This window comes from Diabrotica virgifera, chromosome 10 (assembly GCF_917563875.1).
Source record: "Diabrotica virgifera virgifera chromosome 10, PGI_DIABVI_V3a".
NCBI lineage: Eukaryota > Metazoa > Arthropoda > Insecta > Coleoptera > Chrysomelidae > Diabrotica > Diabrotica virgifera.
Window position 1 is genome coordinate 144,935,491 of NC_065452.1, and position 18,118 is coordinate 144,953,608.

At 33.3% G+C, this 18,118-nt stretch overlaps 2 protein-coding genes across 2 annotated transcripts in view; both read right to left on the reverse strand.

Annotated features, from left to right (window-relative positions):
• Positions 1-4,584, reverse strand: part of LOC126878688 (synaptojanin-1) — a 55,715-nt gene extending 51,131 nt beyond the window's left edge. Inside the window, exon 1 of the mRNA XM_050641549.1 lies at positions 4,308-4,584. Within this exon, the coding sequence (XP_050497506.1) occupies positions 4,308-4,434 (127 nt within the window). The 5' untranslated portion in view covers positions 4,435-4,584. The remainder of the gene's footprint in view (positions 1-4,307) is intronic.
• A 3,374-nt stretch (positions 4,585-7,958) lies between these two features.
• LOC126892999 (bone morphogenetic protein 2) overlaps positions 7,959-18,118 on the reverse strand; it is a 156,211-nt gene continuing 146,051 nt past the window's right edge. Inside the window, exon 3 of the mRNA XM_050662934.1 lies at positions 7,959-12,175. Within this exon, the coding sequence (XP_050518891.1) occupies positions 11,391-12,175 (785 nt within the window). The 3' untranslated portion in view covers positions 7,959-11,390. The remainder of the gene's footprint in view (positions 12,176-18,118) is intronic.

The window sequence follows — 18,118 nt, forward strand, 5'->3', positions numbered from 1 at the left end:
AAATTATGTAATAAATGAATACAATTAAAATTTATTGTTGATAAAAAAGTGAGACATGTTTCAAAAATTAAGAAATCAGTCATTTATTGGTCATTGGTCATTAGACATTGATTTTAACCAGGGCCTTTAATAAGGGGTGTACAATAGGGTGCATCGAAAAAGGCGAAAAAAAATTTTTTTTTTGCGATGGAAAAGTAATACCTCACAAAAGTTGCCCAATCAACTGTTAAGTATTTTGGTAAAATTTTTTCGAAATTGGAAAATATCTTCTGCCCCCCCAAGACAATTAAAAATTTTGAAAAAATGTGAACAGACGAAAAAAAATTTGATTTCGAAACGAAAATGTAATAGCTCCCAAAAGTTGCCTAATACACTATTTAGTATTTTAGTAAAATTGTGTTGAAATAAAAAAAATTTCTGCCCCCCACTAAAAAATTAAAAAAAAAAAATACATTAATATGCGAATTTCTTTTGTAAGGGAAATGTAATAGCTTACAGAACTTGAATAAATAAATCCGGTTTAAATTGGAAAATATGTATTTTCCGGTTTCACAAGGCTATTAAAAATTTAACTTAAGAAAAGTATACTAAAATATTCTTTTTATAACAAAATAGCCTAACTTATCCGTCTCCCTGACGTCACCCAAGTTTTTTAATACTAAAATAAATATAAAGCAAAGTACAAAATTAGGTATATAAATATTACAAAAAAATATGGTAAAAGCATTCTATTCGAAGATGTCTTCCGATTTAGCATAGTGAGGCATAGTTTTTCTGGAATCAATTCGAGTTTTTATAAATCCATCCCTCGAATACGCTCCACAAACTGCTAGAGAAGCTTGTGTCACAAGCTTGACACATCGTTCTACACATTGTTTGTGGTAGTGATATTTCTCAATCTCAATGTTAAAAGGGTCTAAGTTAGGGTTCTTAATAAAATCTCGCAGATTGTCACTCGAAAATCTAGAGATATAGGTGGTTCTGTAAGATGATATTCTTGTTAGTTAATTAACTCAAAGTAGTCGTTTGAATAAAAATTGTTATAGGAGAAAGTTTGAAGACCCTCACGTTTTTTGATTTGGTCACTGGCAAACTTCTTTTGATGTCCAAGGGCCCAAGGGGTAGATCATTTGAATGTCGCAGACATACAAACCACTGAAGCGGTTTTTTAAGATGTTCTTCTAACAGCCGTATTACATCACCCTTAAAGCCAGTATTTACGACTGTTTCGTCACATGCAATAGCTGGATTTGATACTTTCTGATATACCAGACAGGGGATAACCATATCCGAAATATTTGCACCCTGGCTCATAGCACACTGGCGCATAACAAGTGTTATGTGTTTTTCCACGATCGATTGACAATAAAACTTGGTACTGCTTTTACTTGAGCTAAAGTTTTGTCTTTGCGTCGGTAACTATCTTCTTTTACCGTTGTTATCTCTGATTATATTTGTTTTTGGTTTCCCTATCAATCGAGCTTATCACCATTTTTCTGGGACCTCTTTGATTTATCGATATAAATTCGCGCTCATCCAGAGGCACTTTTTGAGATTTGCTACAAAGACAATTAGGTAATCAGAGTGTCACATTTGCATGCTGCAAGATCGAAACGTGTAGTTTTACTTTTGTTCTTAAAGCATGGAATTTTATTTTTGTAAAATTCACTGTTTTGCCTGTTCTTAAATGGTTTCATAAGTTTCATATATTTGTCATGATAGGCTTTTAAAAGCTGAATAATTGTTATATGTTAAATTATTGGAATTAAAGCCCTTTTCCATATTTCCTCCAATTTAATTGCAACCTGTTCGGCAATACCAGAAAATTCTGGCTCTTTCTTGCTGAGTTTTTTATCCGCTTGCAACCACAAAACTTTATCGCTTATTGTATTTTGGTAAAACATTTTCAGGTATTTATTTGGTGGTTGCCTAAAAATGGGGGGGTCCACAGCACATCTTGATTTTATTCCCCATGGTCCTGGTTTATCTATTTTAAAAATCTTTAATTTACAAACAACAATAATAACAAAGTAAGGCATCGCACCAAACATAAGTGAAAATTACATGCACTGACTCACAAAGCGGGACATTTCAATGGGGTTGGGAAGACTAAAAAACAAATAAAACTTTAAATATGTTTAAATTTGTAATTGACAATATTTTAAGATTTCTTTAATTGATCTAAGATCGAGTTAGCACATATTTTATTCCAAATAATATAAATTGAAATTTCCATTAAAATCAGATATTTAATAAAATTCAAGGTCGTTGGGGGAGCAGAAGATTCGCTTAGAAAAAAAAATTAAAAATACTAATATGTTGAAAAATAACACTAGCAACTTTTTCACAATATTAGATATAACATTTCCAACTTTTATTTTTTCGATGCACCCTAGTGTACAAGGGATGTGCTGCAGGCGAGCACCCCTGTTTGGGGGGCACCAAGACGAGGTTTTTTTCTACTGGTGTATGTAAGAGCATCTTTGCTAGTTTTGCAGGCAGGCACAGGACAACATTCAGATTCAGGGTCTGTGAAGATAGCTATAAATTAAATCAAATATTTGTGTTTGGCAGTGTTGCCATGTCCTGTTGCCATATCTTAAAATGTCACATTTTTATTATATTATGTTATGGACTCTGCTATTTTTTAATTTATATAAAACATGAATGAATAAATACTTGTTATTTGTGTTAATATTGATTGTAGTTAATTATTAGAAATTTTTTTGGCAATTGCCCTGACAGATTAGTGGATACATTTGCTAGTAGAGTCAGAACCTTTAAATTTGCAGTTACCAGATTGCCACAGATGTTCAGCAAATATCAAATTTATGACCATTTATTTTGCACTTTTTAACTTTATTATTGATACTGAAATCTTAGTATTTCAACATAATTAACTAGTTCGCTGCCAGAGTATTTTGTACGGTTTTTTACGTTCAGGCCAAAAAATTGTCATTCCTTGGACCAAGCTGCGCAGAAGTAGATTTCAGCGGATCATGAAGTCTAATGAAAGAAATTTACGTCATCCATATTAAGAGATTCGTGGAAATGTGTCTCTGGCATGAAAATGAAAAAAAAATTCTTCGTCATATTGACTGAGCTGGTTTGTGGGAAAGCTAATTTCTCGGTCATATTGACCTAGAGGGCAGCGAACAAGTTAAAGAACATTAAAAAATTTTCTCCTTGTTTTACCTAGTTTATTTTCTCTCAGTTAATAAATAAATATATCATATGCTCTTTCCCGATTTATTCTAAGAACATGGCAATACTGCCAAACACTAGATTTCATTAGATTTGTAGCTATCCTCACAGACACTGAATCTGAATGTTATCCCGGGCACCTTATACACTAGCGCTGGGACTGATTTTAACTGTTATTTAAAAATGAACAAAAGCAAAAAAATTGCAATTGTTCTATTGTATTTGTAAATTTCTTTATCTGCCGCAACTGTAATAGTTAATGTAAATAATAATTGCCCTTCACAAACGAAATTTTTAAAAACTTTTATGGCATCAAAAAGTTTTGCACAAATAAGCCAAAACTTTTATAGACAATACAAAGATTAAACACTAATTACTTAATAAAAGATGAAGTAATACGAAATAATAAACACAATAAAAATAAGAAAGTCACCATAATTGGGACATTGAGAGGACAGCGATATGAAATGCTAAGACTGATAATACAGGGAAAGAGAAGAGGAGGAAAGGCTATAGGAACAAGGAGAGTGTCATGGTTGGAGAATTTAACACATTCGCAGACACGCTTCACATGTAGACACATCTTCTTATGGAGTAAGTGACTTCATATGCAGTAGTGTCCATGAACATTGTTAAGGGACTGGTTTAAATGCAGTTCTATAGAACTCTTCAGAGCAGCAGTAGATAGAGTAAAGATAGTGATGATGATATCCAACCTCCGAGTGGAAGAAGGCACTTAAAAAGAAGTTAAGGTAAAACATGGGGTCATAAGATAAATAACAGGATTAATAATAGCAAAAATATACCAAATTATAATTTGTCCTAGTAAAATAAATGAAAGTAATGATATATTAGAAGTGAAATTTAAATTTTAATACAACAAAATTAATAAACAGCACAGAATTCATATGAAAAGTTTCTAAAGAACTAAAAAAGCAGATGTTTAATTGGATACTAAAGAAATGCAAGGGAACAGAGAGAAGCTGCAAAAGTGGCGCTTATATAGTATGAAGTACTTAATGCAAAATAGTTTACCCTTTGTTTTGATTTTAAAATTTATAATATTGCACTACTTATAAGTAAGCGTAATATTAGGTACTTACAGAGTACTGCCACTGCTTGGGATTCAAATAACAGCGTATTTTCTTCTCCTTTGCGTTCTAGAAGAACACTGTGGGGACTGGGAGGATCCGATTTTTCATAAACACGGAAACGTTTATACATAGCCATTTTACTTAATTTTAGGAATCAGTTAAAGTTAAAGATGTACCTTCTATTCGATGATAATGTATTTGTTTTCATCTACTATGTAACTATTGGACACCCCTCATTTTTAATCAAAATCAATTTTTCAGGATTTTACACAGCTGAGCGGTGACAGTGACAATGATTGATTGACACTGACAACTGACACTGACATGAACGTGACACTTGTTTACTTTTGACATTCACATGACAGCCCAAAAATGTGTAGCGCTTTGACACAGAATAGAAAACTACTATTTTGTTCTGTGGCTTTGAAGCAACTTTGAAGTAAAATCATACATTTTTATGTAATGTTTTTAAATAAATACGGCGAAGAACAAATTAATACATCTTACGTACTTATGTTATATGCTGATGTTATAATACGAGATGTTATGATACGAGACATCAGTGAATATTACTGAGTTGCGCCAAATATATGTAACTTACAATTCACAATACCACGAATATTACATCAAGAACTTTCTTCTGCAATGAGCTGAAGGCTGAAGGATGGCAAAGCGGCAGTGTTTCTATTTAGTGTCCATTTGTTTATACACTGTACGTTACTTTTCTCCTAATCATTCACTCCTCTTTCGATCTCTCAGCGTGTTTCCTGTAATTCTTCTCGGTACTCCTATCTCTTCGTTTACATTACCAGTAGTCTTTGCGTTGTGACTGTGTCGTGTCTTGTTTATGATGTCATTATTGGTCTTACACTGGGTTCATAAATTCTTGACTTCATCTCAGTTTTAATATGTCGATTTCCCCTTATAGTCTTATTAAGGCATTCTGCCAGTCTGATTGCCTTTTGTAATTGACCTCTCACTTTTTTTTCGAGGTCTCCATAGCGGGAAAGCTAGTGGTTTGCTATTGTTTTATTTTTCTGAGATGAGATTGTCATATTAAATTCTTTTGCTCTTATGTTAAATCTGTGGACAAGTCTTTGCATACTATCTTTCATCTTGGGCTATCAATATTGCATCGTCAGTGTAACAGAGTATTTTTACTTCTTTGTTTCCCATTCTGTATCCTGTTCCTTAGTAGACACTTTTGATGATTTCATCCATGATTAAATTGAAGAGCATATAGCATATGTGCTAATGGCTCTATCTGTAAGTACCCTTTGTGACTAAGACACTGGTTTCTGACACCGGTGTTCAATTGCAGTAAAGCATTGTTGAGCCATTAAAATCAGCCAGATACTAGTCTATAGTCTTTCATTTAAAACAATGCTTTGCTGCCGGTGGCGGACACCGGTGTCAGACACCAGTGTCTTAGTCTGAAAAGGTAGAGGAAAGTAACCAAACATGGAATAGTGCCTTAATATGGAATTCCTTGATTTCTCCGAAAATTTAAGTTGGAAGCGCACTACAAGACCATCCTCTATTTCAGTCGCTCTCTTTATTATCGTATTCACACCTCTGTGTCAGATGCGCAAACGATACGTGTCTGACAGGTGCGTTTTATTTTATCGCCTCGAAGAAAATTTCAACGGTAAATATATTCAATGTGTATTATTGGTTATTATGCATGAATACAGACTTGTTATGCTATTGCGTATATCAATAGTAGCTTTATTTTGATATTTTATGAGCTTCTGTAATTAAAACATTACGACTTGAAAAAATGTTAACACTAGTTTGAACTAATGTACAAATCCAAATATGGACAGTCGTTGGTGCCTAATTATGGAATAGTGGATTAAGTGTAAGTGAGCTCATTATTATGATTGTGCTGGTCCAGAGTTTCGTACATGGATATGTGATGTCTGCAAGTGAATTAAGCTACTTCTTTCATTTTTCACAATTTTCTTATTTAAAGATGAAGTTTGTTTTCAATCCTAATAGTAAAATTAATAATATTGAAAATATTAAAAATATTACTAAAAGATTTTTAAATTGAAAACTTATTGGTACACTTTCCTGGTGACAACCTCCAAGGCTTCTACAATTTGCAAGCACATGGATGCTGCAGTGAAGACAAAGGGAAGGAATTCTACACTATGAAATTCACATCCCCCGTCTGCAGCTTGGTAAAGTTCCAACGGAAAATGCACCTGGTTACTCTACGGAGTAATACGACTATAAAATAAAAATGTATACCATTTTTATTCAGTTGCAATGCGAAGGCAAAACAATCTTACTTTTCAATTAGAATACGGAGCGCAGTCCAGGCCCCTGAATCGCGATTTTCGGCTCTTATTGGAGCCTCATCGGAGAGAACGTAGGCACTGTTCTCCATAGTGGAGAACTAGAACATAGTGTTCTCCATGGAGAACAGTGCCTACGTTCTCTCCGATGAGGCTCCAATAAGAGCCGAAAATCGCGATTCAGAGGACTGGACTGCGCTCCGTATTCTAATTGAAAAGTAAGATTGTTTTGCCTTCGCATTGCAACTGAATAAAAATGGTATACATTTTTATTTTATTTTTTTTCTTATTTAAATTTATTTGATCTCAGATGTTTATGTCTATTTTTGTTATTGATATGTTGGTTTATGCCTATATTCCATATATGGGTACATATTTCATATTTGGTTAATCATTTGGGATTTTGTTTTTTTTTTGTTCGATTTTTTTTGGTAATTAAGATATTTAATAGAAGGCTTTTAATTACTACTTAAAAATGTATGACTGATGTGTCATAACATTAAATTGTTTTCATTTCTATAAAGGTATTATTTTATATCCCCAAAACAAAATGGTATTCCATAATCGGCGACTTTCCTCTACTTAGCTATTTATCTATCCTGACTTCCATTTTGTTGTTTTGGTAGATGTTTTTAATTATTTTTGTGGCATTTAGGCGAATTTTTCTATTATACAGTGTCAAACTATACTATTGTACACTTACTGTGTCAAATGCTTTCTTCAAGTCAATCAGACATAGATATGCTGGTCTATTATAATCTAGTGATTTATCAGTCATTTGTTTTATGACAAATAAGTACGAAAAGGCTGTTGTTCATCTGCTAAACTTATCCTCTGATTCATTCGTTTTTGTAAAATTTTAGTTTAAAATTTTAGGGTAGTATTTAACAAATTTATACCTCTGTAGTTTTCTGGCTGTATTTATCTCCTTTTTTTTTTAATTAGTTCGCTCGTTCTCCATTCTTTTGGTATTTTATTATGTTTTATAATTTTGTTAATTAATGTTAATTGTTCTGTCAAGTCTCCACAATGTTTCAGTAATTCGTTTGGTATTTTGTCTTTACCTGCAACTTCCTAATTAACTTCTTCATTTGTTCATCGGTTCAGGTTTCATTTGTCCTAGCTCTGCACAGAACTTTTTTAGATGGTCAATACCTGTATCCTTGCCTGTACATTTAGTGTTTAGTTTGTAAAATCTCATTTCCTAAACATGCGTAGCTTCATTGATCAATTCATTAAAATATATCTACACAATTATTTTCGTTATTTTTCCTCCTCAATATTTCTACTTTCAGGTCATATTTCTTTTCTATTGAATATTTTTTCCTGAAAATTATTAGGGAATAAAATACACCAGTTTATTAAAAAAGTCTTTACTAACAAAATAAAAGATTCTCATACAAATCAGTTCATATAAAATTAAATATTATATAAAAGTGAACAGGTAAAAATAATACTTTTTCGATACATGAAATGAAAAATAAAAGATTAAATTATATCACAGTGAAAATGTAAAAAATGCTCAGTTCGACCCGTACAAAAATATATACAGGGTGATTTAAAATAGTGTCGCTATCAATATAAATAAATAATATATATGTTTATGTATATGTATATTTTTGAGGAGCTGAATGTTTTTGAGAAAGACATAATTTTGATCACTCTAAATGACTTTAACTTCACCTCGGCTATTTTTAATTGTATTTTTAATGCGTTTATATCTTCTATGGCATCAAAGAACCCCCTACATTAAATAAAGAAAACAACGAAGGTCCTCCAATACTGAAGTCAGAACTGGAATATGCTCTACGTCAACTAAAAAACAATAAATTTGTAGGAAAAGATGAAATACCAGTTGAGCTATTGAAGTTAATCAACGAGGAAAACTTAGACCTTCTTGGTCTATTTAATATCTAACATTCACAGTACAGCAGAGATCCCTAAAAGATGGCTTGAATCCAGGGCCCCCGTAAGAACTACTGGCGCCTGTGTGCAAAAAAAATAATTTTGGCGGCCCTTAAGGCATTTTGATAATGTTTTTTATTTATTTTTTTGAAGGTAGGTAGGTAGGTGCTTGAAATAAAGCAAAATAGGAACAAATAACACCATAGTAAATCTTAATTAAATAAAGTTTAAGGGGCTTTATTGAATCAATTCTGCTGGACCATCTTGTCACACATACAGGGTTTAAACTTAACCCGAGAATATTTTTTCTCACAACACCACCCTTTTGTGGAAGGCGAACCCAGAGTAACGCGATTTTCAAATTTTGTCCATTTAAGTTACGTTTTTACTGTTTTAACTACTTTACGAGCCAGCCGCGCCAGTAAAAACGTACCTTTAGACGGCAATGTATCGTCGCCCCCGTTAGCGAAATTATTCCGATTCGATTTTTTTGCACAAACTTACCATAATAATTACTTCTAACAAATCCACAGAATGTCAAGCGGTGCCGTGGTCGAAAAATTGTTTAAACAATTTTTTTTAAATAAATTCACAAAATTTTCTTTTCATTTCGAACAAAATTTTTTTAGATAACTTGGGTCATTCTGAGTACAAATGATCCCTTGTAATTTTTCTCTAAGATTGATTGTTGTCGACTTATACGCGATTTAAGATTTGAAAAATGCGAAAATGGCCATATAACTTGACAACAATCAATTTTAGAGAAAAATCAAAAGAGATCTTTTTTCTCAGAATGACCCAAATTATCTAAGAAAAAAATTGTTCGAATTAAAAAAATTGTTTAAACAATTTTTCGACCAAGGTACCGCCTGGAACCCTGTGGATTTGTTATAAAGACCTCTTTTTGAGTAAGTTTTTGCAAAAAAATCTAATCGAAATAATTTTGCTAACGTGGGCAACGATACAGCCTGGACTACAGAGCTAATTGTTAATAATTAAAAACAGCTTTGTAATAAAATAATGTCAAAAATTTCTTCAGGATCTTGAAGGAGGGGTTTTAAACTTTGATTTCGTCACTTTCTGACTTTCATAATAGTAATTTTAAATCGAGTTATTAAGCCTTAAAAATGGCCATTTTCGCATTTTTAAATTTTAAATCGTGTATAACTCGACAACAATCAATTTTAGTGAAAAATGACAAGAGACCTTTTTTAATCATAATGACCCAAGTGATCTAAAAAAAATTATTCGAAATGAAAAAAATTATTTTTGTGAATTTGTTTTAACAATTTTTCGACCACAGCACCGCCTGGCAACCTGTGGATTTGTTATAAGGACCTCATTTTCAGTAAGTTTGTGCAAAAAATAGAATCGGAATAATTTCGCTAATGGAGGCGACGATACAGCCCGGTCTAATTAGTTATTTGATGGGTATGCGATTTTCAAATCTTGTCGAATCATCATTTGAGCGTCACACAATCGTTGGCTTATCGATGAGATAGAATTACCACCCACACAATTTTTCCACGAAATCAGGGCATAGTTAGGTATTTCTTATCTACAGTTTTGTCTACGGAATGGGTGTTTGTTATTTTTATAGCGGGATTTTTTATTTTATATCTATAGAAAGACTAATAATGTCATCCAAACAAAGTAAAACTGAACTATGTAATTTCTTAACTTTTATTTTAAAATTAATTTTTGCTTTTTGATTTTTTTTTTGTAAATATTTTTGCAATTCTTGACCCTCAGTTTTGACGCCCCTAAAGGATGGCATTGCACACTTTGCACATATGGTAGCGGAGGCCCTGCTTGAATCCGTCTTCGTCTTCATACCACTGCCAAAAAAGAAGAACGCCAAATTATTCTAGGACTTCCGCCTCAAAGTCTACTAAATAACATTCTGAAGCTCTACTAAATAACATACTGAACAGAATATGTAGAAAATGTGACAAGGTCACCGGTCAAGAACAATTTGGCTTCAGGAAAGGTATGGGAACACGAGAGGCAATATTCTGTCTTTAAATTCTGGCACAAAGGTGCAATAATCAACAAGCAGACCTTTTTGTCTGTTTTATAGATTTTGAAAAGGCGTTCGAGCGGCTGCAGCACAGAACCTTGATAGATAGATTGAACGACATCGGAGTCAACAAAAGAGATTCTAAAATAATTATAGAAGCTATTTACTGGAAACAGACACCGCGGCACACGCAACAATTGGAGATCAATCAAGAACGCACAAAATTTTCAAGCCATCCTCAGCGAAGTAGCACCCTAGAAGAAACATTGATCCCAATTTTGCAAGCAATAATGCCAACGGTGATACATTGTCGCTAAATCAGGTACCAGAAAGTCTTTTTGGTACTATATCTTTTCACTTTGGTTTATCTGGACACTGGATATCGCTACAAATAACTTTATATGTTTTAACATTAGGGGGATTGTTGCTATGAATTTGTTTAGCTAGAATATGTATAAATTAAAAAACTTGAATTCAATTGCATATCATCTTTCTCAAAAAAATAGCTTATCAATGAAATGCTTATCAATGGTTTTATAGAATGGATCTATACACTTTAATATTTAGTTAAGTAGTACCAGCTATCTAAGAGACTCATTAATATTCAGATCAGCGGGATGCTCTTATTCGAGGTATGAAATTACATAAACAAGGGATCATTTCATAATACAGGTAATCTTTTAGATAGCTGGTACTACTATAAGTTTAATATACAGTGAGTTTTTCTGGAAGTAGTCCCAATAAGGACACCATTTTCTGTTTTATTTCGGATTAAATTAGTGTTTTACTCTTTTGGAAATACTAAATCTGCTAGAATGCACTATTTTAAATCACAATGTAAATAATTAACTAATTCTAAAATATCTAAGAACATGCACACTCTATTACTTTCATATTATCCCACTTTTCTACCATAAGTTTACTAGGATCGTCCTTATCAACTAATAAAATTTCTAAAGAGCCTAATTTAGAGGGCGCACAACATGCTTTTGGTATAATCCTAGATCTAGAAGTTCTAATAGAAGCGTTTCTTTTCTCCATTTGATGCATGAGACTTTGTATCCTAGAATGATTGGTTGCGTGGTTGAAGTTGGGAGGACACAGACCATGGCAGTACCCTGCCTCGTAAACCTTTGGTTCGACTATGAAGTTCATTTCAGGAAATTCGAGTTTACTAAAAGTTACTTTCATATTTTGTCTACAGCACCTCCTCTTTTGTCTGCTTTTGTGGCAGTCAGTTCTTCTCTCTTTGTGGTAAATGGATCTTCTCACTCGTCGAGATTCGCTCGTATGTAGTAAGGTAGTGATACCAGCTTCTAAAGGATTTAAATTACATTTCCTATCCAAACAAACTAATTCTATTCCTAAATTTACTTCTCCACTAAGCCACAATCGCATCGCACTACTAACGTCTGCCTCACACCACTTTGATGAATTCCGGGACAGGTAAAAAGTCCTTTCTTCTATCAATCGTTTTCGTCGTGAACCGAGAAGAAGATTTACTTGAACGGTGACACTGGAAACGTCGTTGTGTTGAGGTGGAGTGAGTATCCTTAACTGAGCACTTTGAAGCTCTGCGTCTCTGTTGGGAGCCACTGGAAACCTCAGCCTTACTGAGGGGACTTTGCTCCTCCACGCCACTTTTCGATCTGAAACAAAAAAAATATGTTAAAATACAGTTTTTAAAAACATAAATTTAATTATACAACTTAAAATGAATATATTTTTATTTTAACACAACAAATAACTGTTAGTAACTGTTCTGTGTAAGATATATCTTTATTGACTAAATTTCTGCAGATCTAATCTTCCGTTGTGATGTATTTAATGCATCAAAGCTGCAGGTAAAGATGGTGTACCAAATGAACTAATCAGGGCCGCGCCGTCCATAAGGGCCGAGAGGGGCGGTGCCCCCGGCGCCGAAATAAAAAGGTGCCGGGAGGTGCCGAAAAAAAAATTTGACAATACCGAAATTACTAGAAATATTAATAATATTTTATTATCTTGTGAAATTGAAAATTTACCAATCGTAGGTAGATATAAAAATAGCAGTTATTACCTATTACTTTGATCCCCTAAGTGTACGAACGGTTATTTCTTTCAAAGGCCAACGGAGCAAAATGAAAAAATTTTGACCCACGTCAAAATTTTCAATGTGTTTTAAATGTATTCATTTTTTTTTCGAATCGTTAAAAAACTAATAAATAGTTTTGAAAAATTTAAACGCAGAATGAAAGATTACATTATTGCGAGGGCCGCAAATCCCTGAAAATTTCTATAATGTTTATTTTAATAAGTTACAGGGGTGAAAATAATAGGAAAAATTTAGTGTGATTTTTAATTGCAAATACTTCATTTAAAAGAAACTTTTTATTTATTCTAAGGGACTTTCGGCCCTCGGTAATAAAGTAGTCTTTCATTCTGCATTCAAATTTTTCAAAAATACTTATTAGTTTTCTCAGGATTTAAAAAAAAATAATACATTTAAAACACATTAAAAATTTTGACATGGTCAATATTTCCCATTTTGCTCCGTTCCCCTTAAACTGAACTATTACTCCATTCACTCACGGTAAAATATTGGAAAACCTCTGAATTTTAAAGAACCGCTTGGATTAACATGAAGTTTGGCATACACATAGCTAACAAGTCAAAGAAGAAAATGATATTGTGTCGACGTGTGCTTTTGCCCTAGGGGAGTACCACTCCTTCACGGGGGGAAAATATACTTACGTTAAAAATAAGTCCGGAAGTGGATAAACTGACGAATTGTAAGTAACTATAAAGTTAAGTTGTTCTATAAAGTTTTTATATTACTTCAGTCAATATCAACTTTTCGAGTTATTTGCGAGTGAATATGTTCATTTTTCAACAAAAAAACCACGTTTTTGGACAGTTTTTCAAACTATCTATAAATTACTTAAAAAGTAAGTATTTTAGCGAAAATATATTCTTAGCAAAAATTTTGAAAAAAGGGCATTTTCTTAAAAATGTCAATATATTTTTTTATTTAAAACCAATTTTTTAAAAAAATAAGCACTTTTAAATGGTGAAACTTTCAGATCATATTATAAATATACATAAGTGAAGTAAATTGTAAAGCTGTAACAATTAATTTCATTTGAGATGCTAATTAAGCGGAAATTTTTACGATGTTTTTTACTAAAAAAAAAGGAACCAACTTTATTTTCTGCGTTACCGACTTACTTTTGCTACTAGAAACTTTTTGAAAAAAAACAAAAATAAAGCTTTTTCTAAAGACTTTAAAAAAGTTGTCATGATTTTTGACCGAAAAGTGCTTCATTTTTTTTGATATTTCACGTTAAAATGTTCGATATCTAATTTGAAAAATAAGAACCCACTTTACTCAAGCTACAACTCTTCCTCTACTAGATCTACAGACTTCATGCGTGCACAAGTTTTTTTAAATTTTTTTATAAGCTCTATTTTTGCTAAGAAAATTTTTTCAATAAAATACACACTTTTTGTGTTATTTGCAAAAAACGGTCTAAAACCGTGGTTTTTATGTTGAAAAATTAACGCAACTCATGCTCATGCGCAACATACTCACTCGCAAATAAATGGAAAATATTGACTTAGTAGAAAAAACTGTATATTATTATGGAACAAAAGTTGCTTAGAATTAGTCAGTTTATCCACTTCCGGACTTAATTTTAACGTATATTTTTCAACCCCGACGAAGCAATATCAATTTTTTTCTTTGTTATAAAATCGGACAAACGAAGCAGATATCGACCACCAACGCGCTGGAGTGACGATGTAAAGAGAACTGCCGGGAACTGGTTAGCTGGTAGCTCAAGATAGGGAGACATGGAGAAACTTAGAGGAGATCTATGTTCAGCAGTGGACGATAACGGTTAGATTATGATGATGATGATACTTTCCTAACACATAAAAATACTTTGTATTTATACCGTATAACGATCCACTAAGCTACAAAAAACTACTTATAATGGAAGGAGGAAAGGGGCGCCTAAAATTACTTGCCCCGGGGCGCTTGACAGCCTTGGCGCGGACCTGGAACTACTAAAATATGGTGGAGCAGCTACGACTAAATAACTAACAGTTTTAAAAAACTAGGGAACTAATCCTGCTATTCATATTGGGTGAAGGCTCCAAAAAGGATAGAAGAGTTACAGGAAGAAGATATGGAAACAATAGGGGAGCTGCAAAAGATATTAAAGCTAGTAGTGAGGAAAGTGAAATTGGTAAGGGGGACGGAAGACAATATAGTCTGCCTTATTGCTGGAACGAAGAAATAGAGACACCTTAAGAAAAAATGTATACAAACAAGGAAGAGGGCACAAAGATGTCAAAGTCAAGAAGCAAAAATGAATACAATGAAAATATAATGATTCTAAAGAAGGAAATAAACAAGACCAAAAGAGAATGCTGGAAAACTTTATACGAAGCACTAGAACAAGAAATCTGGGGAGACGCCTATAAAATAGTCTTAAAACCAATAAAGACGGAAATGCCTTAAAGTTTGAAGGAAAATAGAAGATCTTCTTCTTCAGGTTACTTCTTCCGCTACGGAGGTTGGCAATCATCATAGCTATTTTAATTTTTGAGGCAGTAACTCTAAATAGTTGTTTTGAGCTGCATCCAAATCATGAGCTGCAAAATAGAAGATGGGAGGTGGCAATAAACTTATTTCCTTCTAAGGATAAAGTGGCTGTAACACAAATCACGTTTAGAAACACCAGATTTATTTTCATCCAACTTTTTTAAAACTAGCAGAAAGGAGTTGGCAAAAGAGCATCTAGTCTCCAGCCTAGATTCTGCCTAAGAATAATTCATGTCGAAAATCAGACTCACATGATCTAGTCCTACATTTGCTGTCAGCTTGATGTCCAAGGTTGAACAGCGCTTCACCTTAGTCATTATTTAATTAATTCTTTAAGTTGTTTATCAAGATGAGTTAAGCTCACATTTAGATCCTCACTTGTGGTCTCTTGAGGGTACGTCAAGACATCCTTGGATTTATAGAGTTCTTTAGCCTTCACAAGTTTTACAATCTGTTTTTTTTTTTCTTTAGGAAAATCTCTTGTGATCTTAAAGGACTCTTTTTTAGTTCGGTTCAACTAAAAGTAGGTCTTCTTCTTCTTTCACTTTTGGAGATCTTTCGATCTGTTTAATTCTGAAGGTGCCTCTGGTTAATTTTCTGGGAGGTAGATTGCCAACTATCCCTCCATCTTTTAGGTGGTCTTCCGGGGGATCTTGAACCGGTCGGGTTGTTTTCTAGGGCAATTTTTGGGAGTATATTCTCATCCATTCGTCTTACATGGTTGTACCACATCCTGTTGCGCTATCTTCCCCATCTTACAATATCTTGAATTTTGCATTGCTCTCTAATGTTTGTATTTCTCACCCTGTCTCTTCTTGTTTTCCCCACTATTGTTCTTAGGGTTTTCATTTCGGCGACCCTTAGTATCTGTTTTGTTTTGTTGGTGTCTTCGCGCACTTCTATGCCATATGTCATGATCGGTCGTATGCAAGTCTTGTAGATTCTAATAATTTTACTATCTGTGCGCATATACGAATTTGACCGGACTATCTCCCGCAGGCATCCTCATAATGCAGATGCTAAAAGTATGTCTATGTGTAAATTTTCTTCATATCGAGGTGCACATGGAACTTCATCCACATTTTTTTAAAGGAATTTTTATGGACCCTATTTCAATATACCACACAGTATTTCTGCTAGATTTTTACTACTTTTCATCTCCAGTAGAACAATTTTATACCTTCCTTGACTACAATCAATTGAGCAAGAGCTTGCAGCTCTGCTGTTTTTCTTATCTTCTCCTACCGAGTACTTCTGGTGCACAATGTCAGCTTAGCAGCCTGTCTTCTATCAGTTCTCCCTCGAGAAGTAATTGGATGTTTCCATCATATGATAACTTTAGTGGTGTCAGTACCCTGTTCCCTCACCTCTGAGCTTCTTTTTTAACCGCTGGATAAACACTGTAATTTTCTCGGTTTCAAACATTCTCGGTGTTTTCTGTAAGAGTACGACAATGGTCCTGTGATAATGGTTTCTCTCCCGATGTTGTGGAGACTGATAACCCTTTCTTAGTCCGCTAGACATATTTTTTGGAAGTAGTTGGTTACCTTTTTTGGTCCTTTGTAGAGCCTTCGTGTTTATTTAGAATTAAAATCTAGTTTTTTAACAAAAATTTTGTTTATATTTAGAACAAAGATAAATCCGCTTTACACGATATATTTCAGTCTAATTTAATTTCAAGATGTATTTAAAATTACTCAAGGGAAATAAGGCAAAAATATACCATGTTCGGAACACTTGACCATCCAGGTTGCAAATTGGTTTTTTGGTTACTATATACCTAATACATTATAAATACAAAAATGCCCGTCACAGTTCGGACGAGAATTTTAGTTATTAACAAATAAGTGTCAAAAATGGCAGTTTTTCGTTTAAATCGCTAGTGGTTAATAAAGCTTTAAAAACGACGTCCTAACGAAATCGACTCGTGTTCGGTGGAGAGGAATTATTAAAACCCGTGCACTCAAAAAATGAAATTCATTCTTCAAACATATGCTTCGATTAATATATCCGGAGCTTGTTTATGGAGTTTGGTCATATTTTTTTAAATTTGCATGTACTCGTAGTCTTGTAGAGTACGTTATGTACACATATTCCCACCTAACATTACAAAATGTTAGGGGGAACCCCCTTTTTTACTCAGGGATATGAAAAATAGATTACGACCGATTCTAAGACCTACCGAATATACATATATAATTTCATAAAAATCGGTCAAGCGGTCTCGGAGGAGTATGGTAACTAACACTGTGATAGGAGAATTTTATAGATGTAAATATATAGATGGCTATTAGTTTTTTCTATTGTTTTTAAAAAGTAGGGGTTGGTGATAGAAGGGTGAAAATTAACGGGTGTATGTATTTTTTAATGCTACATTATATAACATTAAGGGAGACAATTTTGTCCAAAAAAATAAAAAAAATGTCAGGGGAGCAGCCCCCTAAATAACTTATGGGTATGAAAAATAGATTACAAGCTATTCTCAGTTCTACAGGGTATACGTGTAAAATTTCATAAAATGACTTTTTATTGATTTTTTTTAATACTTTGAAAATATAAGTATTCTTCTTTCATGTAGTTTCCAGAGAATTGCTGAATCATTATTATTTTCTGAACAATAACATTGGAAAAAAGCTCTTTGTTTTTTAAAAAAAGTTTTTTTGTATTTTGACAACGACACCCGACTTGGGCGTCGAAACGTTAATAAATTCATTTTTTTGGTAAAATTGTGGCTTATTTACCATCGATAATACTTAATTATAAAAATGCCACAAGGAAATAGCTTCAGAACAACATTTAAAAAATTTTATTTTGCAATTTCCGACAACAGCAACAAATAATCTGACCGAAATTCAAAAAATTCCATTTGAATCCTTTGCTCATCTATTAAAAGAAGAATGCTCTAAATAAGATATTTAATTACCCTATTTTTTCCGGAATGGGACGTTTCATCGCCGCCGGTTCATCGCCGCCAGTTCATCGCCAGTCCATTTCATCGCCGTCC